The sequence below is a fragment of the Camelina sativa genome, chromosome 3, assembly GCF_030686135.1.
Source record: "Camelina sativa cultivar CO46 ecotype springtype chromosome 3, ASM3068613v1".
Taxonomy (NCBI): Eukaryota; Viridiplantae; Streptophyta; class Magnoliopsida; order Brassicales; family Brassicaceae; genus Camelina; species Camelina sativa.
The window spans coordinates 26,817,322-26,844,484 of record NC_141882.1 but is presented as its reverse complement, the minus strand read 5'-3'; the positions used below and the strand labels follow the sequence as shown (position 1 = coordinate 26,844,484).

General features: G+C 37.0%; 4 protein-coding genes and 3 pseudogenes across 8 annotated transcripts; 6 read left to right on the top strand and 1 right to left on the bottom strand.

Annotated features, from left to right (window-relative positions):
- The first annotated feature begins 37 nt into the window (after positions 1-37).
- Positions 38-5,044, top strand: LOC104777881 (uncharacterized). Its single transcript, XM_010502209.3, has 18 exons — positions 38-307; positions 656-829; positions 924-1,105; positions 1,202-1,307; positions 1,410-1,486; positions 1,709-1,796; positions 2,159-2,345; positions 2,450-2,576; positions 2,680-2,748; positions 2,842-2,943; positions 3,031-3,126; positions 3,295-3,369; positions 3,506-3,625; positions 3,715-3,843; positions 3,943-4,020; positions 4,208-4,294; positions 4,431-4,517; positions 4,704-5,044. The coding sequence occupies exons 1-18, from the start codon at positions 253-255 to the stop codon at positions 4,752-4,754; spliced, it is 1,890 nt and encodes a 629-aa protein (XP_010500511.1). The 5' UTR covers positions 38-252; the 3' UTR covers positions 4,755-5,044.
- A 314-nt stretch (positions 5,045-5,358) lies between these two features.
- LOC104777880 (putative carboxylesterase 5 pseudogene) lies at positions 5,359-6,756 on the top strand (annotated as a pseudogene). The gene has a single exon (XR_015594482.1). The product of XR_015594482.1 is annotated as a putative carboxylesterase 5 pseudogene (transcript).
- A 6-nt stretch (positions 6,757-6,762) lies between these two features.
- LOC104777879 (putative carboxylesterase 4, mitochondrial pseudogene) lies at positions 6,763-8,163 on the top strand (annotated as a pseudogene). The gene has a single exon (XR_015594483.1). The product of XR_015594483.1 is annotated as a putative carboxylesterase 4, mitochondrial pseudogene (transcript).
- Positions 8,164-9,118: 955 nt separating this feature from the next.
- On the top strand, positions 9,119-10,207 carry LOC104777878 (putative carboxylesterase 3). Its single transcript, XM_010502207.2, has one exon. The coding sequence runs from the start codon at positions 9,178-9,180 to the stop codon at positions 10,123-10,125; it is 948 nt and encodes a 315-aa protein (XP_010500509.2). The 5' UTR covers positions 9,119-9,177; the 3' UTR covers positions 10,126-10,207.
- Positions 10,208-10,772: 565 nt separating this feature from the next.
- On the top strand, positions 10,773-17,392 carry LOC104777877 (presequence protease 2, chloroplastic/mitochondrial). Of its 2 annotated transcripts, none has more exons than XM_010502206.3 (19): positions 10,773-11,191; positions 11,321-11,489; positions 11,677-11,851; positions 11,957-12,089; positions 12,189-12,259; positions 12,533-12,616; positions 12,746-12,836; positions 12,950-13,470; positions 13,549-13,713; positions 13,788-14,006; positions 14,081-14,208; positions 14,830-15,019; positions 15,557-15,640; positions 15,720-15,817; positions 15,975-16,239; positions 16,318-16,480; positions 16,563-16,743; positions 16,844-16,915; positions 17,095-17,392. In XM_010502206.3, the coding sequence occupies exons 1-19, from the start codon at positions 10,927-10,929 to the stop codon at positions 17,234-17,236; spliced, it is 3,216 nt and encodes a 1,071-aa protein (XP_010500508.2). In that variant the 5' UTR covers positions 10,773-10,926; the 3' UTR covers positions 17,237-17,392. The 2 variants fall into 2 exon arrangements, with proteins under 2 accessions (XP_010500508.2, XP_087362986.1); XM_087506860.1 differs by having other exon boundaries at positions 10,830-11,191; positions 13,788-14,009.
- A 1,964-nt stretch (positions 17,393-19,356) lies between these two features.
- On the top strand, positions 19,357-20,633 carry LOC104777876 (cyclin-dependent kinase inhibitor 7-like; annotated as a pseudogene). The gene is made up of 4 exons (XR_015594481.1): positions 19,357-19,728; positions 19,906-19,964; positions 20,043-20,239; positions 20,369-20,633. The product of XR_015594481.1 is annotated as a cyclin-dependent kinase inhibitor 7-like (transcript).
- A 2,789-nt stretch (positions 20,634-23,422) lies between these two features.
- Positions 23,423-25,077, bottom strand: LOC147947735 (uncharacterized). The gene is made up of 2 exons (XM_087507426.1): positions 24,761-25,077; positions 23,423-24,344 (listed from the first exon to the last, which is right to left on the bottom strand). The coding sequence occupies exons 1-2, from the start codon at positions 25,075-25,077 to the stop codon at positions 23,423-23,425; spliced, it is 1,239 nt and encodes a 412-aa protein (XP_087363552.1).
- Positions 25,078-27,163: the final 2,086 nt, after the last annotated feature.

Genomic DNA, 27,163 nt, shown 5'->3' with positions numbered 1-27,163 from the left:
TAAATCTAATTAGAAATTTTTGATATACACTTTTATCAGGACAAACCGGATTCGGACAAACCAAAGTGTCGTAATGATTGTAGACGTGTCACAATAGAACAGACGGTGGGGCTCTCATTAGCCTTCTTGATCTTATTTCGAGTTTCGAGAAGAGGATCAAACAGTTCAATCATTCATCATCTCCAACCTCTGCTCCCACTTCTTGTAAGAAGAAACCTTAACCAAATCGAAGCTTATTTCTAATTCAATTTAATGGAGCTCAAGCCTGGTTTATCCGCTCTCGTCACTGGCGGCGCCTCCGGCCTTGGTAAAAACTTACATTTCCGATAATTGAATTATTAATTTTGTTACTTTCATGTGGTTGTTGAAATCTTCTGTGTAATCTTAGTTTTTAGTAAAAAGAATTTTAGTAATTGCTTAGATTTGCTGACGCTGGACTATGTTTTTTTATATTTACCTATGAGATTGGTGTGTGACGCATGATATTGATGCTTTTATGTAAAAAGCTTTTTACCATGATGAAACTAAAATACAGACAGAACACATCTGTACTATTTTTTGTGTGTAAGCACATCAGCACATCAAAACACTCCTTTTGTTTTATGTCTGTAGTATAGTTCTGTGTCCGGACATTTTTGGTGATGATTTTGTGTAGGTCGAGCTCTCTGCTTAGCTCTTGCTGAGAAAGGAGTGTTTGTAACTGTGGCTGATTTTTCGGAGGAGAAAGGACAAGAGACTACCTCGCTCGTCCGAAAGGCGAATGCCAAGTTTCATCCAGGGTTAAGCTTTCCATCTGCTATCTTTGTGAAATGTGATGTGACTAGTAGAGGTGAGTGTGTAGTAGTAGTTAGCTTGAAGATGAAGGCAGAATACTCTGTCTTTAGTTGTTGTTATTGATTTTTTTTCCTGGATTATGAGAACAGGAGATCTCGTGGCTGCTTTCGAGAAGCACTTAGACACATATGGAACACTGGACATCTGCATTAACAATGCTGGGATTGGCAATCCTGTTAGATTTGATAAAGATGACACTGATGGGTCTAAATCATGGAAACACACTGTTAATGTTGATCTCGTTGCAGTTATTGAAGGCACACAACTTGCTGTAAGTCTTCACTTCACACAACTTGTTAAGTTCCGATTTTTAGTATATCGGCTTTTATGAAACTTCTGATAATTGTGATATTCCAATTTTGTGTAGATCAAAGCTATGAAAGCCAAACAAAAGCCTGGTGTTATCATTAACATGGGATCAGCTGCGGGTCTTTATCCAATGCCCATTGATCCTATCTACGCTTCCGCTAAAGGTTTTATTTTTTGCTTGTTTTTTTTGTTATTTCTTTCAAACATGTTCATTGAATTATACCATTTATCTTTATGGTTTATTCAAATATGTTACATGTCTACAGCTGGTGTCGTCTTATTCACTAGATCATTAGGATATTACAGGCGTCAAGGGATCCGCATCAATGTGCTTTGCCCTGAAGTAAGAAGAATATTTTAATGCTTACCAAAATGTTTACTAATGCTTCTTAATGGTAAAATATTTGTGATAAATAAGTGTGGTCAGTGACATTGCCAGCTAGTATTCTCTCATCAAAATACCTGTTACATCAAAAAGCTCTGTTATGAATGTGTCTGTCACAGCCAAAATACTATTTGCTGAGTGTGTTGTCTAATTTTTTCCTTCTGCACTTTCGCTGTGCAGTTTATCAAGACAGACTTAGCTGAAGGTATGACTGCTTCTGTACTTCAGTCAATAGGCGGTTACATGTCTATGGACATGTTGATTAAAGGTGTGTACACATATCTGATTGTGACCCCTTGGACTTATATATATCTTATGGATCAGCTGCATATATCTGCTGGAATTTTTCACGCTTTCTATATATGTTTCCATACCGAGCAAATTATTCTTGTTTTATGCTTTGTTTGACATGGTTGATTGGTTCAGTAATATATGGGGAATTAGAAAGAATTGGAACACGTGAATACTCTTACTTCTTAACTGTATATATCTTTCTGTTTAATGAATTGTTATATAATCTCACCTTTACCTTCTATCGACATTGCAAGTTGTTATCGATATAGGAAGGATACCAGTATTAGATCAAGCCATTAATTAAAGTTCATATGTTTGCCATATTTTTTTATTTAGGTGCTTTTGAGCTTATAACGGATGAGAAGAAGGCCGGGGCTTGTCTGTGGATTACCAACCGGAGGGGTTTGGAGTATTGGCCAACTCCAATGGAAGAGGCAAAGTACTTGGTGGCTTCAAGTTCCAGAAATAGACCTTCCTATAAAGTATCTACCAAGATTGAACTTCCTCAAAACTTTGAGAAAATGTAAGTGAATATGTGACTGTGAGAACCAGGACATAGGTTAGATGAATGTTGTATTTCTATGTCCTCCTAGAGTACACATACTGATGGCCTACTCTCCCCTTCAGAATTGTACACGCCTTGTCCCATCATTTCCGCAATGCTACCCGCATAGTCCGCGCACCACTAAAACTACCCATTGGACCACACCAAGTTCTCCTGAAAATCATCTATGCTGGTGTTAACGCAAGTGATGTAAGACCACCTTCTTAGTTGTTCCTTGTAACCTTCTTTTTCTCCGTTAATAGGCAACTCAACCTAAACTTTTTAATCTGTCCTTGTTGTATTCCATGAGCAGGTAAACTTCAGCTCAGGTCGTTACTTTGGCGGCGGCTCCCCGAAGCTTCCCTTTGATGCTGGATTTGAGGTATATTTTGTTGAACTGAAACTTCTGTAGCTCTTTATTGAACCATGCTTTATTGGGTTCCTATCAGAATGCTAATTTGCTTCAGTTTTCCAGGGAGTTGGAATAATTGCAGCAGTGGGAGAATCTGTTAAGAATTTGGAAGTTGGGACTCCAGCTGCTGTTATGACATTTGGAGCATATTCTGAATACATGATTGTATGAGAGCTCCTAAATCATATGAACAAAAAGTTGCTTTTTCGAGGCTTCAGTGATCATGTGAACATGTCTTTTGTGAATATATAGGTTTCTTCTAAGCATGTGCTTCCTGTTCCAAGACCGGATGCAGAAGTTGTTGCCATGCTTACCTCGGGATTAACTGCATTAATCGCCCTGGAAAAGGTCGTTATTGATCTACTAACGAGTGTTATTAACTATCTGTTTTCATAGTCTTTCATATTCTTACGCCTTTATTCTTTATTTTCAGTTGCATGTCTGGTATCATTCCTATCTAATATTCTGAAGTTGTTATATTTAATATGCCTAACATGTTCGTTATCGTATTCACAGGCAGGACAAATGAAATCAGGTGAAACGGTACTTGTGACTGCTGCTGCAGGAGGGACTGGACAATTCGCAGTCCAGGTATGAATACATAAAGTTTATTAAATAAGACTATCTAGTTGTTTAAAGTACTTACCAGAACATAGATCATTTCTATGTAATTTGTGGAAGTATTTGTGCCAGCTAGAATCTTGATTTTGAGAGATTTTCTATGCAGCTTGCAAAGTTAGCAGGAAATAAGGTGCTTGCTACTTGTGGAGGATCAGAGAAGGCCAAGCTATTAAAAGATCTTGGGGTCGATCGTGTCATCGACTATAGAGCCGAGGACATCAAGACGGTAGGGTCCAAGTAAAAACTCTAGTTATAATATTATTAGTTTCTATGTGGCTAGTCTACAATTAAACAATACTGTTTTAATTTTGCCAGGTCTTGAAAAAGGAGTTTCCAAAGGGTGTAGATGTTATATATGAATCTGTAGGTGGTCAAATGTTTGATATGTGCTTGAATGCTCTTGCTGTTTACGGACGACTCATTGTGATTGGAATGATCTCTCAGGTTCCCTATCATATCACTCTTTGGACATCTGTCTAGACAACAGTTTTGTTCTACATGGGTTTTGAAACTGTCACACATAACTTTGATTTCGTCTTTCAGTATCAAGGGGAGAAGGGATGGCAACCCGCAAACTATCCAGGGCTGTGCGAGAAAATATTAGCAAAAAGCCAAACTGTGGTATGTTGAAACGGCCATGTTGTTCTCTCCGTTTTTGCATTCAGTCCTGATTTTGGTATTTATGACATTGTCTATCCTTTGGTCTCTCTGTTTTTGCGTCTAAAATGTTGATTTAGGACAGTAGGACACACAGATTCCTTACCTTTGAGTTAATTTGCAATAACTAAATAAACGACAATTGTTTCAGGCTGGTTTCTTTCTGGTGCAATATAGTCAACTGTGGAAACCAAATCTTGACAAGCTATTCAATCTTTACTCTCTCGGAAAGCTTAAGGTAATGCATCCAGCTGAATGCATCCTCTAATTGTCTTGAGTTTCTTTTGCTCACATTCAGATTGTTCATCAAATTGATTCTTTACTAAATATTCCATTTCCAAACACTCACTTTACTTGCGCTGACGATTGGGTAGGTTGGGATTGATCAGAAGAAGTTTATAGGTTTAAACGCTGTTGCAGATGCTGTTGAGTATCTACATTCGGGTAAAAGCACTGGAAAGGTAAAAATGTCTTTTTTTAACTAATCGAAAAGTTAAAGAGTAATGAAGAATCATACATCTTTTTGCTTAGTCATGACATGTTATATAGTGTTTTTTTTTTTTTTTCACAAACATGTTATATAGTGTTTAACATTAATAGTTTGGTGTTAACCAGTATATTTATTGTTATTCAAAAAATGTGAGCAGGTTGTCGTATGCATGGATCCCACATTCGAGCAGAAAACGTCGAGACTGTAAACAAGACATTGACGAAGTATAAATACAGTTTGGAATCAAGAGGAGTCTATAGGAATTGAAGCTTTTCTTTTCTTCTTCTACCAGAGGCAAGAAGAAAGAGTATAGCAACTTAGCAAGTACAGTAAATGGTTCTTTAAGCTTACGTTTATAATAAGCATAGGAGAATGGAGTAAGGTTTCTCCTAAGTTAAACGTTAAAGTATATTACATCACACCACAAAAATAAAAAGAAACGACAGAATAATTTATTGTTTCAGCATCAATTCAATAATATTGTATTTCTTCAACAAATGATCAATTTGAAAACAAAAGTTATGTAGTGTGATGATCCCAAACTAAAACAATACAGTGAATCATTCTAAATCTCTAAAAACAATATTGGGATTTGGGAATAATGTACTACTTGGAAAGAATCATCTCTAAACAGAAATGTTTTTGTTTCCTCAAAAAAAGAGTCCTAAAAACTAGAAGAATTTAGATATTGATACTACACAAAATGGTGGCTAGACAAGAAAGATTTGATTCCTTTGATTGAAGGTGTTTTGTCAATATCTCTGCCCATAATATTATTAGCTGTGTTGTAACTTGCAAGTAATGGAAACTTCTTAAAGAACCCATCTGCTTTTTGCTTTTTGTCATTTTCTTAAAATTTACACTACCAACCAAAAAAAACAAAAAGAGAAACAGAAACAAATACTACGTGTCAAATTCTCATACCCTCTCTCAATGCAACGCGTCGTACTCGTATCTATATAAAAAAACATTAAAATATTCACTACTCACTACTACATAAATGCGTCACACTCCACTCGACAAGGACCAGCTCCAACTCCAACCACACTTCTCAAGTTCTCATCTATCATCATCAATGGAATCTGAAATCGCCGCTGAGTTTCTTCCCTTCGTTCGTATTTACAAAGACGGCCGCGTCGAGCGACTCATCGGAAACGACATCATCCCGTCGTCTCTAGATCTATCAAACGACGTCGTTTCCAAAGACGTTATATACTCCCCCGAGCACAACCTCTCCGTCCGTCTCTTCCTTCCTCACAAAGTCCTCGTCTCCGGCGGCGTAGACAAAAAACTACCTCTACTTATCTACATCCACGGCGGAGCTTGGATCATCGAGTCACCTTTCTCCCCTATCTACCACAACTACCTCGCGTCGGTTACAAAATCAGCAAACTGCCTCGCCGTCTCTGTTCAGTACCGCCGTGCACCTGAGGATCCGGTTCCTTCGATGTACGAAGATGTATGGTCCGCGATCCAATGGACCTTCTCTCATGCTAACGGATCTGGTGGTCCTGTGGATTGGATCAACAAACACGCCGATTTCGACAGAGTGTTTCTCGCCGGAGATAGCGCCGGAGGTAACATATCACATCACATGGCGATGAAAGCTGGTGAAGAGAACAAGAACAAGAAGAAGAAGGTGGATCTTATTAAAATCAAAGGTATCGCTGTTGTTCATCCAGCTTTCTGGGGAACAGATCCGGTTGATGAGTTCGATATGCAAGACAAAGAGATGAGAAGCGGGATCGCGGTGGTTTGGGAAAAAGTTGCGAGTCCGAATAGTGTGAACGGTACTGATGACCCGTTGTTTAATGTAAACGGATCCGGGTCGGATTTTTCGGGGCTGGGTTGCGAGAAGGTTTTGGTTGCTGTGGCTGGGAAAGATGTGTTTTGGAGGCAAGGTTTGGCTTACGCGAGGAATCTGGACAAGTGTGAGTGGGGTGGGACTGTGGAAGTGGTTGAGGAAAAAGATGAAGGACATGTGTTTCATTTGGAGAAACCTGATACTGATAAGGCTTTGAAGTTTTTGAACAAGTTCGTCGACTTTATTGCTACTGGTTGATGAATGTTTTAATCTTCATGATTTTGAATTTGGTTATGTAATCTTGGATTTGAATTTGGTTTATGTAATCTTATGTTTTTAACCGGGTCGGTTTGAATTTGGTTATGTAATTTACTAATTTTATGTTTTCAACCGGGTCGGTTATCTATTTTCTAATTTTCGTTAATTCCTTATCCAAAAGCACATCCTCCGACAAAAGTGATAAAACCAAACAAACGCACATTCTCTATCGGACACTAGATAAGTAGATAGATAGCAACCTTCGCCGGATAAAATATTCCGGTGACCATGCTCCGACGAATCACCTTTTCCTCTTCGTAATCTCTCTTCGTTTGCTTAACTCGCCAGCTCCCTCGCTCTCACTCGTCACCGACAACCATCGTCTCCGGCCGCGTCATTCGCCGACTATCAACTATCATCCGCTGTTTTAGTTCACACTCTTCATCTGAAATCATCTCCGAGCATCCTCCGTTCATCCGGGTTTACAAAGACGGTCGTATCGAGCGTCTCTCAGGCACCGAAACCGTCCCGGCTTCTCTAAACCCACAAAATGACGTTGTTTCAAAAGACGTTGTATACTCGCCGAAGCACAACCTCTCCGTTCGTCTCTTCCTCCCTCATAAATCCACACAACTCGTCGCCGGTAATAGACTCCCTCTACTTATCTACTTCCACGGCGGAGCTTGGATCGTCGAGTCCCCTTTCTCCCCAATCTACCACAATTTCCTCACCGAGGTTGTCAAATCCGCAAACTGCCTCGCCGTCTCTGTTCAGTACCGCCGTGCGCCGGAGGATCCGGTTCCGGCTGCGTATGAGGACGCATGGTCCGCGATCCAGTTGATAGTCTCTCACTACGGTGGGTCTGGTCAAGAAGAATGGATTAACAAATACGCCGATTTCGAAAGAGTTTATCTCGCCGGGGATAGCGCCGGCGGTAATATATCGCATCACATGGCAATGAGAGCTGGTAAAGAGAAGCTTAAGCCAAGAATCAAAGGGACTGTGATTGTTCATCCAGCTTTTTGGGGAAAAGATCCTGTCGATGAACACGATGTGCAAGACAGAGAGATCAGAAACGGAGTTGCACAAGTTTGGGAAAAGATTGTGAGTCCGAATAGTGTTGATAGAGTGAATGATCCATGGGCTAATGTAGTTGGATCCGGCTCGGAATTTTCCGGGATGGGATGTGAGAAGGTTTTGGTTGCGGTGGCTGGAAAAGATGTGTTTGTGAGGCAAGGTTTAGCTTACGCGGGGAAGCTGAAGAAGAGTGGGTGGCAAGGTACGGTTGAGGTGATGGAGGAAGAAGGTGAAGATCATTGTTTCCATCTCTTAAACCCTAGTTCTGAAAATTCTCCCAAATTTATGAAGAGGTTTGTGGAGTTTATCACCGGTTAAAGAATCTCTCTGATTAAAATTGTTGTTTTTGTTCGGTCGTCCAAGTGTAATATGAATTAATTTTTATGTATCCTTTGTGTTTGATTTGGTTTATGTAATTTAGGTTCAAGAAATCAATTACATGAATGAGACAGACTTGTTTGTGGTTGTCTTTTAAAAATATTTTCCATAGCAAAACCAGTAACACAAAAGCTCCAAAGAGACTCTCGTCGGTGGACGATTAGTAGTAATCGTGGCCGCGGTACGTGGCATCAACAACTAATCGTTAATGGTCTAGTGTAATTTACAACGTTTTCTTCTTCTTTGGTTACGTGTTTTCGTAACTTTTATTAAGTGTGTCTTCTCTACCAACTATGTGACCCAACAAAGTCGTAGCCATGTGTTAGTTATACCTTGCATCTCTTTTTTTTTTAATGGGATGTCTCTCCGAAGGGACCTTGCATTTTTTTTACTTGAATACTTGCTAAAAAAAACAGTAATACACTTTCGTTTTAGATACGTTCTCTGCGTTGACATGTAAACAAATGACAACAAACACCCAAATTTATCATCGAACAATAAATATTTGTGTTCAAATGAAAAATAATAGATATTGTAAAATATGTCCACCTCAAAATTGTGTATAATATGCCGAATATCTAGATGAGTTCTACGAATTTATAAAATTTGCATGTCACTGTATGCATCGAATTAATTTGGCACAATGATTGATTTGTGAATTGTGATGATAACGTTTAGGCGGATTTTAACTCCTAATTAAAAAACAAACGATTGAAAACTCGTCATTATCCTAATTTTATCTTAATTTTGTGGCTATTAGGAATATCAGGCTCGAATAATTAAACTAGATATTAGACGGGATCATACAAATAAACTAATAAAACTACTGAAATAAAAAGACTAGATACATTTACAATGACAGTTACGTTTTGGTATACACTATTGGTCCACCCCTAAGTTATGGAAAGCAATCTAAAAGAAACTAATGATACGTAACACTTACTAACAAAATGACACTGAGATATGACAAATCTAGAATTCAGACAATTCTACCTCTCTGTAATTTAACTGTTAACTATATAAGCTGATAACTTAATCATCATTTTAATAAGACGTATAATTGAAATCTCGTATAAATTAACCAAACTTCACTCTGTTCTCTTTTCCAAAAAAGATGGAATCTGACCACACCACAGATCATCATCATCATCATCTACCATCCATCCAAATTCACAAGAACGGCCGTGTCGACCGACTTGTCGGCAGTGACATCATCCCAACGTCGTTAAACCCGAAAAACGACGTCGTCTCAAAATATGTCGTATACTCCCCGGAGCACAACCTCTCCGTGCGTATGTTTCTCCCTCATAAATCCACAACCCAAGGTAACAAACTACCTCTACTTATCTACTTCCACGGCGGAGCTTACATCACTCAATCTCCTTTCTCTCCGGTTTATCATAACTACCTCACCGAGGTTGTTAAAACATCTAACTGCCTCGCCGTGTCAGTTCAGTACCGTCTTGCCCCGGAGCATCCAGTTCCCGCGGCTTACGATGATTCTTGGTCCGCTATTCAATGGATCTATTCTCACTCTGATGATTGGATAAACGAACACACCGACTTCAACAGAGTCTTTATCGCCGGAGACAGCGCCGGAGCCAATATAGCACATCACATGGGAATAAGAGCTGGTAAGGAGAAGCTAAAACCAAGAATCAAAGGTATCGTAATGGTGCATCCAGGTTTTTGGGGGAAAGAACCCATCGACGAGCTCGATGTGCAAGAAGGAGAAGTCAGAAGCAAGATTGCGTATATTTGGGAAAAGATCGTGAGTCCTAATAGTGTAGATGGAGTGGATGATCCGTGGTTTAACGTTGTTGGCTCCGGGTCGGATATATCCGGATTGGGATGTGAGAAAGTTTTGGTTGCTGTGGCCGGTAAAGATGTGTTCTGGCGGCAAGGGTTGGCTTATGCGACGAAGCTGAGGAAGAGTGAGTGGCAAGGAGTGATTGAAGTGGTGGAAGACGTAGAGGAAGGACACTGCTTCCATCTCCATAACCCTAATTCTCAAAATGCTTCCAAAATGATGAAGAGATTTGTAGAGTTTATAATACAATAAAACGTTATCACTACTAAACAAAACGTGAAATTGTTCGATTAATCGGTTTAGTCCATTCGCTAATAGGGTATTGTAATTTGTACATCCGGTTTACATTTACTAACCGAACGGAATCGAATCGAACCGGTTTAAGCTATTTCTATGATGTTGACTAGGCCTGGACATAAAAACCGTACCCGAATACCCAATCCGGAACCCGACCCAAAAAACCGGGTTCGGGTTGGGTACAAATTTGCCTATAAAACCCTATTGGGTTCTATTTTCTAATACCCGTGGGTTCGGGTTAGGGTCGGGTAATACCCGGTACCCGCTTAGATACCCATTAAACCCGAACATATAAACATATTTATAATATTTATCATTAATATAATGCAATTACCCCAAAATTATGATTATAGTTTTGAATATTTCATTTAGTTTTATACCTAAATATTAAAAATAATCAAAATATCTAAAATATTTTGTTATGTAAGTCAAAATTTAACTAAATTTATTTAAATTTAATTATATTTTTTGGGTATCCGGTAGTTCGGGTACTAATCGGGTTCTAAAATTTGTAACCCAAACCGACCAAAATCCGATATTACCCAAATCGAACCGAACCTATATATCTAAAAATATCCAATGGATTCTATTTTTCTAAACCCGTTTATCCGAACCTGAATGGGTAATATTCGAATCCGATAGGGTTATCCGAATGCCCAGCCCTAGTTGACCAAAGAAAAGAAAATATATTAATTCCGCCACGGAGAAAACGACCTTAAAATAAAACTCCTCGCCGGAGAAATAATTCCGGTAGCCATGCTCCGTTCGGTAACTTGTTCCCCGTCTCTTGGCTCGACCTCTCTCTTCTTCCGCTTTTTTCGTCAGTTCCCTCGTTCTTTCTCGTCGACGAACGCCGTCAGCCGCAACATTCGCCGGCTTTCTACTCCAGAAGCTGCTGGGAGACGGCTACTTCTAAGCCGCGGCTTTAAGCTTCGCTCCGCCGCGAGCCGCAGTCTCAGTGGCCAGTTCTCTCGCTTATCCATTCGCGCCGTCGCTACACAACCCGCACCTTCTTATCACGGTGAGGTTCTTTAGCTGGATTTGAAACTGTGTGCTCTGTACCTTTTCCCCAGTTTAGGATAGATGTGAACCTTTTACTCTATTCTTGATTGTACGCCATTTCTGATGAGTGGCTTTGTGTCTAATGTAGGACAAGATGAGGCTGAGAAGCTTGGATTTGAGAAAGTGTCGGAAGAGTTTATCTCAGAGTGTAAATCTAAGGCTGTTCTCTTCAAACACAAAAAAACCGGTTGCGAGGTGATGTCTGTTTCAAACGATGATGAGAACAAAGTGTTTGGCATTGTTTTCAGAACTCCTCCGTAAGTTAGCTTATATTTTGTATAGGTGACTTATGGGTTCTGTTCAGTTCTTTTGTTGATCTAGGATAGTTTTACTCTTTTCAGTTGGAATTGTCTTTACCAGCTACTAATTGTAATTCTCCAGTTTAATTAAACAGGTTGTAAGTGGTTGGCATTGGTTAAGATGATAGTTTGGTTCTTGATGCAGGAAAGATTCTACTGGAATCCCTCACATACTGGAACATAGCGTATTATGTGGTTCAAGAAAGTACCCACTGAAAGAGCCATTTGTCGAATTATTAAAGGGAAGTTTGCATACCTTCCTTAATGCATTCACATATCCTGATAGGACTTGCTACCCTGTTGCTTCCACTAATACAAAGGTAATAATACCGTAAATACTCGTTTCTTTCCCAAGCTCTATCTTTGTGCTATGCGTACATATGTTCAAGTTTGGTCTGATCACATTTCATCATTATCTATGTTAGGATTTCTATAATCTTGTTGATGTATACTTGGACGCTGTGTTCTTCCCCAAGTGTGTGGATGACGTTCACACTTTTCAGCAGGAGGGCTGGCACTATGAACTTAACGATCCTTCAGAAGACATATCTTACAAAGGTTTTTATGTTACAGATGCCTAGTTTAAAAGCTGTTTTCTATACCTTGCTTTGTATTAACTTGGTCTTCCTGTCTCTTTGTTAATGTTTCACATATCAGGTGTTGTTTTTAATGAGATGAAAGGTGTCTATTCACAGCCTGATAATTTACTAGGGCGGATAACTCAACAGGCAAGTTTTGATTGTTCCTTTAATTTCTGGAACAATTTCTCCAACCAATCTCGTACTAAGAGTGATTTTCTGTAAATATCTTAAGTGGATGGTGCAGTGTATGAATTATATAGCTTACCTGATTAGATGTGTGTGCGTTTGCATGTGCGCATCTGTATTTAATATTTTGTTGATTTCTTACTCTGGTCATCACTTCAAAATCTGTTCTTAATCTGCCTTCATTATTTTTTTGGCACTGTAGTTCTTATTGTTCTTCTATTTTATTTTTAATAGGCCTTATGCCCAGATAATACATATGGTGTTGACAGTGGAGGTGATCCAAAAGATATCCCAAAGCTTACGTTCAAGGAATTTAAGGTTTGTTAAGCAGTTTATGTGATTTAATTATATGTTGAAATAATATGAAAATATACTGCAACAGAATCGTAATGATATGTATGACTTCTGATGCATAATATTATATTCTTTATGTGGTGATAATCCCAGGAGTTCCACCGTCAGTATTATCACCCAAGCAATGCCAGGATATGGTTCTATGGAGATGATGAACCAGTTCACCGCCTCCGCGTCTTGAGTGGTAAAGAGCCATATCTTATATTGTATTTTCTTTAGGAGATTGTCCTCGGCTTGATTTATGCTCTCGATTGTGTTGTTATACAGATTTTGTGACTGTTTTACTAATTTGTGCAGAATACTTGGACATGTTTGATGCAAGTCCAGCTCGAGATAGTTCAAAGGTTGAACCACAAAAGCTATTCTCTGGACCACGCAGGATAGTTGAAAATTACCCTGCTGGTGAAGATGGTGACCTTAAGAAGAAGCATATGGTGTGCCTTAATTGGCTGCTTTCTGACAAGCCACTGGACTTACAAACTCAACTCGCACTTGAGTTTTTGGATCATTTGATGCTTGGGACTCCTGCTTCCCCGTTAAGAAAAATCTTATTGGAAAGCGGTTTAGGAGAAGCTCTAGTTAATAGTGGGATTGAAGATGAACTTCTCCAGCCCCAGTTCAGTATCGGTATGAAAGGTGTTTCCGATGATAATGTCCAGAAGGTTGAAGAGTTGATCATGTCTACTCTAAGAAAGTTGGCAGATGAGGGGTTTGATACTGATGCTGTCGAGGCATCCATGAATACCATTGAGTTTTCTTTGAGAGAAAGCAATACAGGGTCGTTCCCTCGTGGTTTATCACTTATGCTCCAATCAATTGTGAGTTTATCTGCCTTTTTCTTATGTTTTTCCTTATCTATTATAGTATTGTTTCTTATTTTAGTGTTGGATGCTTAGGCGAAATGGATATACGACATGGATCCCTTTGAGCCATTAAAGTATGAGGAACCATTGAAGTCCCTGAAAGCTAGAATAGCTGAAAAAGGATCCAAGGCTGTCTTTTCCCCACTGATAGAGCAGTTTATTTTAAGGAACCCTCATCGTGTTACTATCGAGATGCAGGTAGTTTTCTTTTCCGAGTTTCTCATTGCTTTCTAATGTTTCTATTACTCTATTTTAATAATACGTTTCATCAGCCTGATCCCGAAATAGCCTCTGAAGAGGAAGCTGAGGAGAAAAATATTCTAGAAAAAGTTAAAGCAAGTATGACAGAAGAGGATCTTGCAGAACTAGCGCGTGCCACAGAGGAGTTGACATTGAAGCAAGAGACTCCTGATCCTCCTGAAGCACTGAAATGCGTTCCAAGTTTAAACTTGAGTGACATTCCAAAAGAACCTATATATGTTCCCACTGAGGTGGTAATTTTATTAGCTCTCTGCAGTTGTTGGATCCCTAATAATTTTTTCGATGCTGATATGGTCTTTTATAGGTTGGAGATATCAATGGCGTGAAGGTTTTGCGGCATGATCTCTTTACAAATGATATACTCTACACTGAAGTAGTCTTTGATTTGGGTTCACTAAAGCATGAGCTTCTTCCACTCTTACCACTCTTCTGGTAACTTGTTGGCTTCTACATCTGAGTTTTTGACCTTAGGCTTTATATTCTGCTTTTGGGGTTTTCTCCTAATTTTTCCAGAAATGCTAGTGGTGAAATATTTAATGAGGAATCGCTATAAAATAATTCCATCAACCCCTGTTCGGTAGATTAAATCTCTAAACAAATCACTATTTTCGATCTCTTTAAACATTTTGTATGACATATTGCTTGGTTTTTGTCCGAGAGAGGCTCCATGGCTATTTTACTATTCTTGAAATTTTATTTTAGTGCTCTCAACAACACTCAGTTGAAATTATATGCCAAAAGGCCAGCTTCCAAGCCTTCTGCTGCAGTGTCATGGTTTGTTATACGATTCTTGGTTGCATTTTAGTGATAGCAGTATCAACGACTGATATCTTCTTCTCCTACTAAAGTTTGTTTCTAATTTAGTGGTAATTTCGTAGTATCTTCTTTGCAAATTTCTTTCTTGTATCACCCTCGACATTTGCATGCTATGTTTTTTTATCTCCCATAAGTTTGTCTGGCGGTTGTTCCAGTTGCAGTTTATCATCAGAGTATATGAGACACCCTATGCTAAATTCGTAATTTTTAACGCCTAGATAATTCCTGTCTTGACAGTCAATCATTGCTAGAGATGGGCACGCAAGACTTGACCTTTGTCCAACTTAATCAGTTGATTGGAAGGAAAACCGGAGGGATATCAGTTTATCCCCTTACATCCTCTGTGTGGGGTAGGGATGATCCATGTAGCAAAATCATTGTGCGTGGAAAATCCATGGTTGGACGCGCTGAAGACCTTTTTCACCTGGTAATTTTTGCTTTAACATCTTTAACTTATCATATATAGTTGGAGGTTTGCGTATGTTAATATAGTTAATGTAGAATTTTGTAGCTGGTAGATCAGGTCCCGTTTTCTTGGGCCTCGAAACGGAAAAACGAAATACAAAATTAATCTTTTTGCCTCATGTCCTATAACTCGTTGCTATATCTTTTTGATACCTGTTATTTCCATCTCTTTATCGGAAAACAAAAGCTTTTTGCTATATATGTTTGTATCCTCCTGTCTCTTGATCACTTCCCTCTTCAAGCACAAATGCTCACTTTTTATCTCTCCTTGTGCTCATTCCATTTGGTAAGCAGTGTCTGATACTATTTCTGCTTGTTCAAGGTAGAGTATAGAGGTAGACTAGACAATCACTTGCTACTTGAAAACTGATTCTGTTTATTTTAGAGTATGTGTCTATTCAGAATAAATCTTAACTCTCGAGTTTAAAGTAGACAATAATGTAGATATTGAACATAGCTGTAGCTGATTTCCAATAGAAATTCATTCACTTTGCTGCAGATGAAGTGTGTGCTGCAAGAGGTGCGATTTACAGATCAACAACGGTTTAAACAATTCGTCTTTCAGAGTAGGGCCGGAATGGAGGTATGCAGTTCTTTCTTCCTTTTGCATAAGAATTACAACATGGTGGTAGTAGTATAACACCAACTCGTGTTCATTTCAGAGCCATTTGAGGGGAAGTGGTCAAGGAATTGCTGCTGCGAGGATGGAAGCAATGTTGAACGTTGCTGGATGGATGTCTGAACAGATGGGTGGTCTCAGGTTGGAACTTGATAACTCTTTCTTAAATTGCTAGTTCTCATCATTTGTGTAGTAGCATCTTGATTTGATTGAAACCTGGCTGTGGAATAAGAAACTTCATTCACATTTTTCTGAAACTTGTAGAGAGCCTAATTGTGTTTTGATTTTCTCTTTGTAGTTACCTTGAATATCTACATACTCTCGAACAGAAGGTGGATCAGGACTGGGAAGGAATTTCATCGTCGCTTGAGGAAATCAGAAGATCTTTCCTTTCCAGGAATGGTTGCATTGTTAATATGACTGCTGATGGAAAGTCCCTTACAAACACTGAAAAGTTTGTTGGAAAGTTTCTTGATTCACTCCCTGAAAAGCCGTCTGGTGGACTCGTCACTTCGGATGCACGACTACCATTGAGAAATGAAGCTATAGTAATACCAACCCAGGTAAACAAAATGAAAACCCATCGCTCAACTTTGATTATAATTATATCACTATTTTATTCATGCATGGCCTCTCGACAGGTGAATTATGTGGGGAAAGCAGGTAATATATACAGCAGTGGCTATGAGCTTGATGGGAGTTCATATGTTATATCAAAGCATATTAGTAACACATGGTTATGGGATCGTGTTCGTGTAAGTGGTGGTGCATATGGGGGTTCCTGTGATTTTGATTCACATTCAGGTAAAATTGCCTCCTTCAGAGACTTTTCCTGACGTTGACATGTTATCCTTTAGACCTGACCTTTGGATTTTCTCTTGTGCAGGAACATTTTCGTTCTTATCTTACCGTGATCCCAACCTATTAAAGACTCTAGACATATATGATGGAACTGGGGATTTCTTACGTGGCCTTGATGTTGATGAAGACACCCTTACTAAAGCAATCATTGGGACAATTGGCGATGTTGATTCATACCAACTCCCTGATGCCAAAGGTTATAGCAGGTATGATATTTATCTCTGTGCTCTTCTTCTCTGGTCTTTGGTGGCCTTTTCTCAAGGAATGTAATGGATTCTGAATCTAATTTCCTAACTCTGTCTCCAGTTTGTTAAGGCATTTACTTAATGTAACCGACGAAGAGAGGCAAATAAGGCGCGAAGAGATATTATCAACAAGGTTAACGTCGTTCTCTCGTTTTTTCTTTTAACGTGTATATATATATATATATATATATATATCAATTTAAACTAGTGTTAGGAGCTTAATGACTTCTTTGAATATAATTAAATAGCCAGTTCTTCAACATAGTTATTCTCAAACAGATTCGGAAAGTAACTTTCTCTTTGATCTCGCAGTTTGAAGGACTTCAAGGAATTTGCAGAAGCAATTGACTCTGTGAAAGATAAAGGCGTTACAGTGGCCGTGGCATCACAAGAAGACATCGATGCAGCAAACAAAGAACGCCCAAACTTTTTCGAAACGAAGAAGGGTCTTTGAGTCTGAGACACTCTTAAAAAGTAGCTTAGCACAATGAGGAAGAAATTTCTTAGGTTCATATTATTTTGTGGTTTATTTCACTGTGTTTTACATATAGAGTTATACGCCAACATCATGAATTTATCATAGTTGAAATAAAGCGTTTTTACCTCAAAACACAGGCTTTTTAGCTACTGTTGCATTTAAATCGTTAGTTTTTTCCCTAGTTCTATTTATATTCCATGTTCTTATCAGCAGAAGTGCTCGAGGATTTTCGTGTACCTTTTAGGTTTCAAAACCAGTCTTAGTTAAAAATGATGAATCAGATAGACATTAGTTTCATGACTTCATCATTGGCTGGGATCGAACAGTGCATGTGCTTTGTTAAAAAATATTGGCTCCCAATCATCTACTATTACTTATCATGTGTCCTGATCTTGTTACCTTCATCCTTTGTAATGTTTCTCATGCTTTATGTGTTTTTCGTTTTTTGAATTAGGTCTTAAACAATCCGAAGTGAAGTTAAAACTTTTACCCTTTTAGAGCATTGGCAATTTGGCATAAAGAATCTCTAGGTACTTTTTTGAAGTGAATTAGTCTTTAAAGAAACTTTTTTATTAACATCGATTCATAAAGATACTTTTATGGTTAGTCCATAAATAAAGATACTTGTATTGGTGGTGAACCTTTTTGGCCTCATCCTTTTACCATTATCTGTGGAAATTCTGATCACATCATTATTCTGAGTAGATTAGTCCAGGAAGATACTTGTATTGTATTGTTCTGATCAGAAAACATGGGTGGTAAATAGCAACATCATGGATAAATGATTGAATTGAATATACATTTTGGAGATTAATCAATTTTGATAAATTTTGGATAAATGATTGGATTGAACATTTCATTCAACTGTTTTTTCGATTGAATTGAATATATATATATATATATATATATATATATTAATTATAAAGTATTAACTCACTCACCAAATTCCATGAACTAATAACAAGGCATCCTACATCCCTTTTCTTTTCACTTTTAAGAGTTTTTAAGATTAAATGTTTAGAAGTATACTCTATACAATAATTGGTCTTCACAGTTACAATGGCATATATGCAGTGAATTTTATAACAATTTTATGGATTTTACAGATACAATTATGGACATAATGAATTGATTGTATGTGTTTTTGTTTTTCCGGTGACATGTGTAAATGTTATTATTAACTACAGTAAATGGAAAAATACCGATAGTACATGGTGGAGCGACAAATAAGAAAATTAATTTCTTATATCCATCCAAATTTAATGCTTGTTAGCACAATTATTTAGTAACGGTCAATTATTGCTCATTATTTCACTGCCAAAAAAAAAAATCCAAATTGGTCCCATTTTTTATTAGAAGGAATTAAAAGTGTAAATTCTTAACCCATTCTGGCATTTTTGGACATGTAGAGATTTCATGTAAGAACTTGATATTTTAAAGATGGTTTTTGTTTTTTTTTTTTGTTTTTGTCATTTAATAAGTCCCCTAATAAATACTGTATTAATTGATTGTATTTATAGTTCTGTCTCAACTCTCAAGAGGTACTCGTAAGAAAGTGAATCCTTTAGGTTCACCTGACGGCTTAAGTAACTAACTAATTGGGATTTAGACACTAATCTAGTCATCGATGATTTTACTATAGAGATTATATTTTCCCGCGTTATATATTAGCCTAATTATATATTTTTCTAAACTTATTATACAAATATGTATTTCAAGATTGTGAAACTTAGATCAGAAAAACAAAAAGACAGCTATTTTTTACAGCTTGATCCAAAAAAGTACTATTTTTACAGCATATACTAAACGACGACGTTTTTTGCCAGTTGCTTTAAAAGGAAGCTAAAAACGGCAAAAAAGACGCGCCGTTTCGAATCCCGACGGCGTCTATGTAGGAGGAAAAAAGAAAACGAGGGTCCGTAACGGCGCCGTTACCTGCTTCCCACCGTCAACGGCCCATTCATCCGCTATAGCCAAGGCCCAATAATTAAATCTCAGCCGTTGAATTAATCAACGGCTCTAGATCCATCGTCTTCCTTCCTCCCTCTCTCCTCCCCCATATACCCAAAACCCTTCCTCCTCTGTTTTTTCTCATTAACCAGAGAGAAACCCCAAACTCTCTCTCTCAAAAAAAAAAAAAAAAAAAACAAATGAGCTTGAGAGAGATGAGCGAGACAAAATCGTTGATATTCAAGAGAAACGCTGAGTTCGAAGGATCAAACATCAAGAGGATAAGACTCGATGATGATGACGACGACGTTTTACGCTCACCGACGAGAACGCTTTCTTCTTCTCTGTCATCTTCTGCTCTAGCTTACTCGGTTTCAGATTCCGGAGGTTTTTGCTTCACCGTTTTATCTGAAGAAGAAGACGATGATCATCGTAGCTCAAGCATCAGCTCTGGTTGTTCTAGCGGTGAAACTAACGAAATCGCTACGTATACTCGTCTTGCTTTTTTAGATCTGGAGGTGAAATTTCAAAAACTCGATTCTACAAATTTTGAATTTCTCTGTTCAGATTTTTGTTTTTTTTTTTATTGAAGACTGGTAACACAATAAATGCTCTGAGAAAGATCTGATTACGTTTTTTTTTTCAAAATTTAATTTAACGAACGATTAAAGAGTAATTGATTGTTTCCGTTTCAGGCTCATCAAATCTCCGAAACCGAAACCGAAACCTCAACGTTAATCTCCAACAATTTCAGGTAAAATACTAAACATCAAACGTTTCAAAGCTTTCTTCATCGTTTCGTCTATAAATTCATAATCTCGGCGATTTACAGAAAACAGGGAAGTCTAGTAAGCGAGAAACAGGGAGAAACAGCTGAGATGGACTCGGCGGCGACGAGAAGAGGGAACAGAGAAAGACGGAGATGAGTAAGATGAAGAAGAAGAAGATGGAGAAATCACCGACGCAGGCGGAGCTTGACGATTTTTTCTCGGCGGCGGAGAGATTCCAACAGAAACGATTCACAGAGAAGTGAGTTAACTTTTTCTTGATTTTAATGAATGGCGTAGGATATCATCAAAACTCATGCGCATAATAGCAAAAGTGTGTACTTTTTTTTTTTAATAAACGTGTGTGTTGTTGTTGTTGTTTGGATAAAAGGTACAACTACGACGTCGTTAACGATACGCCGCTTGAAGGTCGGTACCAGTGGGTTACTCTGAAGCCTTAAAGAAAGAAAGAAAGGGAAGAAGAAGAAGAAGAAGTAAAAGAAAAAAAGACAGTGCTAATGTTAATTACACGTAGTAGTACTGTGAGTTTTTGTCACAGTCAGTCAGTAATCGTGTTTTTTGAATCTCTCATTTTCATTTGTGTACAGAGTCCTCTAATTTTAATTTCCGACTTTTATCAAAAAATATTTTTAACTTCTTCTGCGTAACCAATGACAACTTTTTTTATCTTCTCTCCAAAGCCTACCTTGAATTTGTGTTTTCAACAAAAGTTGAGTGGGGGTTACAAATTAAAATTGGAATTATTGTGTCAGTAGTAAAGTTGCAGTTATTTAATTTTTTTTTTTTTTTTTGTCAGTTTTGGTGTTGTGTGTTTTGGTGTTGTGCACATAATTAGCATTTTCATGAAATTGGGAGCTTTTGTATATAATGAATTTGGAAAGCTATTTATTGTTTTTCATCCTTCTCACTCACTCACTCACTATTAACATCAACCTGTGTTTTACAATTTGTTTCTTTCATGTGTGTACTTTACTGTTACTAAATAATAATGGTAAACAATTTTTTTGTTTAAAAGGAATTAAAATTGGAAAGGAAACGGTCTATGTGGCATAGGGATATATATAAATCATACAGTTGGTTGGTATGTACTTTTTTAATATAGTTAACAATTATTATATATCTTTTGTTAAAAATAGACTTTTTGAATGCTTCCAATTGGGTTACTTTTGTTTCTTGTATGTTCAAGTTGCAAATTAGTAGTACTAATTTTCAGAGAAATAAATATAGATGAAAATATTAGTTTAATTGAGAAGTTTAAAATTCAAAATACAAAAAAAAGGAAGAGAGAGAGGAATTGATTTGGGAGGAGGAGGAGGGGGAGGGGGAGTGGTAAAAAAGAGGATCTCATCATTACCTGATTCCGTTGGGATTATATTCCCTTTTTTCAATTTTTATTTTTGTTTATTTGCTTTTTACAGCAGACAACGGCGCGTGTCTGCACGTGCTTTCTGTTATTTTAGTTTTTATTTTTCTTTTTTTGCGTTTATTTATCTTTTTCCTCCTTATTAATGTACTTTTTGCGAACTGACTGTTATATTCACTTAACAAGGCGATTTTTTTCCAAAGGATGATACTGATTTATAAAACAAAAAAAAAAAAAGTAAGAATTGAACATCATAAATAGGTTGATCTCTTCCAACAAGCCACGTGATGGAGGAGGAAGGGTAGTTTTGTCAACACGAAAACAATGAAAATATACATGTTGTGAGTGACTTGGTGACCAGGCAAATGTAATTTTTGCTTTTCTATTGTTAACAACTGTTCCTATCTATCTAGCTAGTAGCTATCGTGCCACATCATTTTTTTTCTTCAATTTAACTAAAATTAATAATAATTTAATAAAAAATTTAGTGAGATGGGATATAATATAATGTTTAAATGTATACCCTTTCCACTTAAAAACGGTATTTATAACCTTTTTTAAAAACTTTGATTTCTTTGCATATGTACCTTTAACGTCTATTTTTGTTTCAATAAAAAGAAGTTCAGTTGTTAAAAAGTTTATCTCTTTGGTCGGCGAAAGTAATGGAGATTGTAGATGAAAGAATGGGTAAAATGATGACTCAGTCTTTTTAGTCATGTAAAAAATGGTTTGATACATGATTTCTTTTTTCTTTTTCTTTTCGTAAGTTTTAAAAATTCAAATAGGGTGATAAAAAGAAATGACTAGCAATAAATATTGAAAAAGTGAATTAATGTGAGTTAAAATAAAACTTGGGGAAGGGGAGACTAGTAGTAGTAGGGGGAGTATTACAAGACTGCATGGCTTGGATCTTGTGAAATACTTTATTTTATACATCAGGATCCAATGTTAGTTCATTCAGTATATGGCTATAGACTGTTGAACCTTTCCGTGCACACACAAGTTTACCCCTACCCACACGTGTTCCTTCTGCTTATTAGTATATTGCCAAGGTTGAAAGAATAATAAAAAAAAAATAACTGACTATACTACTCCTATTTCTTTGCAAATTATTCTATTCTATATGGTTAATTGGCAAATTAACACGTTATATTATTAACTAATCCCATTTTTTTAATATATATATATATATGTATATTCATACAGTTTAAACTTTATTGGTTTTCACTTAGAAAAAAGCTACACTTTAAACCTCTGGTTTGGAGGACTCTGGACAACAATATGTTTTTACTGTATTGGGTTTGTTGTTGTAGTGTTTAATGGGCTTTTAAAACCCACTAATATTGTTGGGGCATATTTTGTAACACTTAAAAAGCCGTACGTCTTATAAACAAAGTTTTGCAAATAACGATGGCGGACGACGGTGCCTCCGCCTCCTCGTAAGAGTCCTAAGCCACTGCTCCGATTTAAGCGAAGAAGAAGATTTAAACTGAGTCAGCTCTTTCCCTGATGTGATCCTCCAACAGATACTCTCTTTGATTCCGGTTAAAGTAACTTCAGCCTCATTTCTTTTGGTCGGTCCCAACAATGTCGTCACTTTTCAATGTATATGCAAATGTCCCGACAATGTAATTTTTCTTTATAATGTCCAACATAGTTATAGCGTTGTAGGGATGAATGTTACCTCTCAGCAGCAATCGCATAATCCTCGTTTGTTCGTATGTAATAGTAACATTTTTTTGTTTTTTTGTACAACTTGGATGTACGTAGTAATAGTAACCCGGCCCATAAATAGTGATAGTATTACCGAATTTAGTTACTCTCTCAACAAAGATATCCCTGCGTTGATATTGGCATTCTTCATCTCAACGTTAGTTCGTTAATTACCTAGAAAAGTCTACCTTCTTGGGATAACGATCTAAACTTATATACAGTACTGGCCCCACATTCACAATTACCCTACCAAAAATATTAAAATGTGCCCTTTTCACATATTACAAAAAAACGTTTACAAATTCCAAAAACAGTCGAATAACCATAAAGGAGTTAAACAATACACTCTCAATCACGAAATTTGGCTCTACTTATACTTTTGTTTGCAAAATCATTCATCAATGTCACATAATCAAGCTTTTCAACCATAGACGTCTCAATTGATAGCAAAGCCAACCCATTCAATCTCTCTTGTGACACGGTAGACCGCAAATAGTTTTTTATCAACTTTAACTTTGAGAAACTTCTTTCCGCTGTGGCAACTGATACTGGAATGGTCAACAATATGCGATAAGCAATTTCTGTGTTTGGATAGCAGCCTTGCATTCTCTTCAAAAAATCAAGCACTTCAATAGGTTTCTGAACTTCCTTTGGTATTACTTCTCGTAGAACCTGTCGTTCAAGAAGCAGTTCCTCACCAACTATGTCAGAAACCATATCATTCCTTAGAGCAGCCTCTAGGTTCACACATGATGTCTTCAAAGTATCATCATTTGACAATTTCAGTTTCTTTAAGTCAAATAGAAATCCAAAAGTTTGTTCATACCTTGACTCAAGAGAAACTAGAGCTTGATCAATAAGTATGTTGAAGTAGTCAATTCTGAATCTCTCCTCTAGCGTTAATATTACGTTTTCACTAACTACTTCTCTGTCCTCATCATAGTGCTTCTTTTTTCTAATGATACGCTTTTTGTTCACGGGAAATGTAGCTTCAATCTCCATTTCTGCTGCAATTTGTGTAGCTTTAGACTTTTCTTCCTCAAAACCTGTCTCTCTGTATTTCTTAAAATATGACACAAGTCCTTTCAATTGGTGAATCGCCGCATCAATATCCATATTTTCTGACTGCAAGCTCTTGCTTACTTTATTAACAACAGAGAGAAGGTCATACCAAATAACCATACCAAATAAGAACTCGAAACCTCCAATTCCATGTGTTTCACTTAGTGCAAGAGATTCAGCATCACTTCGTGTTCCCGGATCATCAGTACTTTCAGCCAAGGTAAGTAAAGCTTCTCTGATTCTGGGGCTTGAAACCGTATTGCTTTGACACTTTCAACATGAATTTCCCACCGTGTTTGAGACAAAGATTTAAGAGTTAGTCCTCCAACCACCTCTATCAATATATCCCACCTATTTGTTGAAGAGGCAAACAAATTATATATTCTTTGAACAATTCCAAAGAAAGACACATCTTTTGTAGAAGAAGATGCTATATCACACAACACAAGATTAAGACTGTGGCAACCACATGGTGTAAAGAAGGCTCTTGGATTAACTTCTAACAACCTCTTCTGAACTCCTTTATTCTTTCCCTTCATATTAGCTCCATTATCATATCCCTGCCCTCTAACATCATCAATATCTAACTCTAGTTCAACCAATGCATCTTGGAGAGAAGAAAACAGCCCTTCTCCTGATTTATCTTTGACAATCAGAAATGTTAAAAAGAATTCCTCAATCTTAGTTGATGTTGTAGAGACATCCACACATCGGATAATCAAAGTCATTTGTTCTTTGTGACTAATATCCGGAGTACAATCTAAAATAATAGAGAAATACTTTGACTCATGAATCTTCTTGATGATCATAACTTTGATTTCCATAACAAGCATTGTAATTAACTCATTCTGAATCTTGTGGCTAAGGTAATGCGAATAGATTTCCTTCCTTTCAACTTTTCTAATATGCTCCCTCATCACTACATCAAATTCTGCAATCATCTCAATAAGACCCAAAAAATTCCCATTATTTGCTTCACCAAGCTTATCATTATCCCCACGAAATACCAAATTTCTCTGAACTAATGTTTTCACCACTGCAAATATCCTCAATCATACCTCTCTCCAATGGCTTCTCTCTCTTCTTAGTTCTTCTTGAGCATACTTATCAATTGTCTGATTTTTTTGTAACCTCACCTCCAAATCTGTCCAGCGTGTCATACACATAACATGATCGTGAGAAACTTCATGTTGTTTTAGTCTTCTAGAAAAGTTTCTCCAATCATTGTACCCCGTACTTGCCAAGTTACCACCACTGTCTTCATGTCTAAACAACTTGCAGCAAAAACAAAAAAGCTTTGAATGCAAAAACAAAAAGCTTTATTCAAAGCTTTTGAGTATACCAACCATCTTCTATCCTGTTTCTCTCCATTGACCATTTCTCTTGTGTAGAATGCTTGAGAAAAATGCCTACCAATACTATCTTTAGGGTACCGATAACCACTTGAAAACCTTGTGCAGGACCATTTTTAACCAACAAATCTCTCAATCTTTGATCAATGTTTCTCCAATTCCCAGGATCATAAATATCAGAAATATCTTCTTGCTCCTCACTTTGATTTTCAGTCTCATCTAGATGACATTGATCAGAATTATTGACATCTTCATGATGCTCTTCTTCCTCATCTCTGTTAGAACTTTCACCAGATTTCTCAACTTTCTTTACATACTTGAACATAGAACCTGCTATAGACTTGATGTATGCTTGTTGTTTCGCCTTCTTTTTTCTTTTATCATGTCCCGTTGGTTGACTCTTTATGATTCCAGATGGCTTCTTTTTTTTTACTCCTAATGGTGGCATCTTTCTACGAACTGAAACAAACAACAAGCAAAAGATTTATAAACAGAAACACACAATCATGGCACACAATGACACAAACCAACAATTACAATTTACAAAATGTCAAAAGCTATAAACTAAGTCTAACTAAGGAAGTAAAGAAAACGGAGAAGAGTATTATAAAATTAAAATAATTCCAAACAAGTCACAATTAGAAACAAGTCACAACTGAAACAAACGTGAAAGAAGAATATTTCTAAATTCTAACCAAACGAAAAACAAATCCAATGCTCTGCATAATTGCTTTGATCCTTTGACAATATTTTAACAGAAAACGGAAAACCAAAGCAAATTAAGAATATTGCAATTGATTTTCTGATTTCAGTTTAGAATTTTACTAAATACTAATCATCAAATTTGCAAAACTTTCTTTTTACTAATTCAACAAAGGAAAACAACACATTGGAAGGTAAAACGAACAACAAACCTCAAAAATAACTATGACTTGAACAGTTGAACTTGAAAGAAAACCAAATTCGCTCACATATGTGCAGAGAGAAGCCGTAACGTCGTCCGATTTTTTTTTTTTTTTGCTCTAGTGTTTTATAAAGATTTAGGTTTTCCACAATTTTAAAAGCCTTTTACATATCCAACAAGAAAAAAAGTCTTTTACATGTAAATAAAAAAACTCTTATACATATCCTACACAAAAAAACAGACCTTATATATATATATTGATTAAGAAATTTCTATGTAAAAAGGCTTTTAAAATTAGAGGCCCGAATCGCTTGCTTCACTTGCTTCCCCAGTGGGCCGGCCTGATTATATATAAGAGATTACATAGTGTGAGCCATTGTTGATTGAAAGTATGTCATCCCACATGGGTTAGAAAACTAAATCAAATGCTTCTATAAAGTCCGATTGTGAGAAGCAAGAAACCAAGAGATAGAGATACACGTGATGTTACCATGATTAAGTCATTAAGTGTATAACGTTGAGCATCCCAAATAGATAGATATCTTGGCAGACTTGGCTAATATGTTTCATTGTTCCTGTCCATATTTTCCCAACCAGAGATGTTTTCTAAAGTATATCTTGTTTCCATGTAAGCACAGTTTAAAACAAAAACAATAAAAGAAAGGAACAAAAATTCTTTGACTTATTTATTGGAGACTCATGAGATATGAAGATTTACAATTTGAGATTGTAACGTAACTTTAAGTCAAGAAGCCATCAAAATGTATTGGA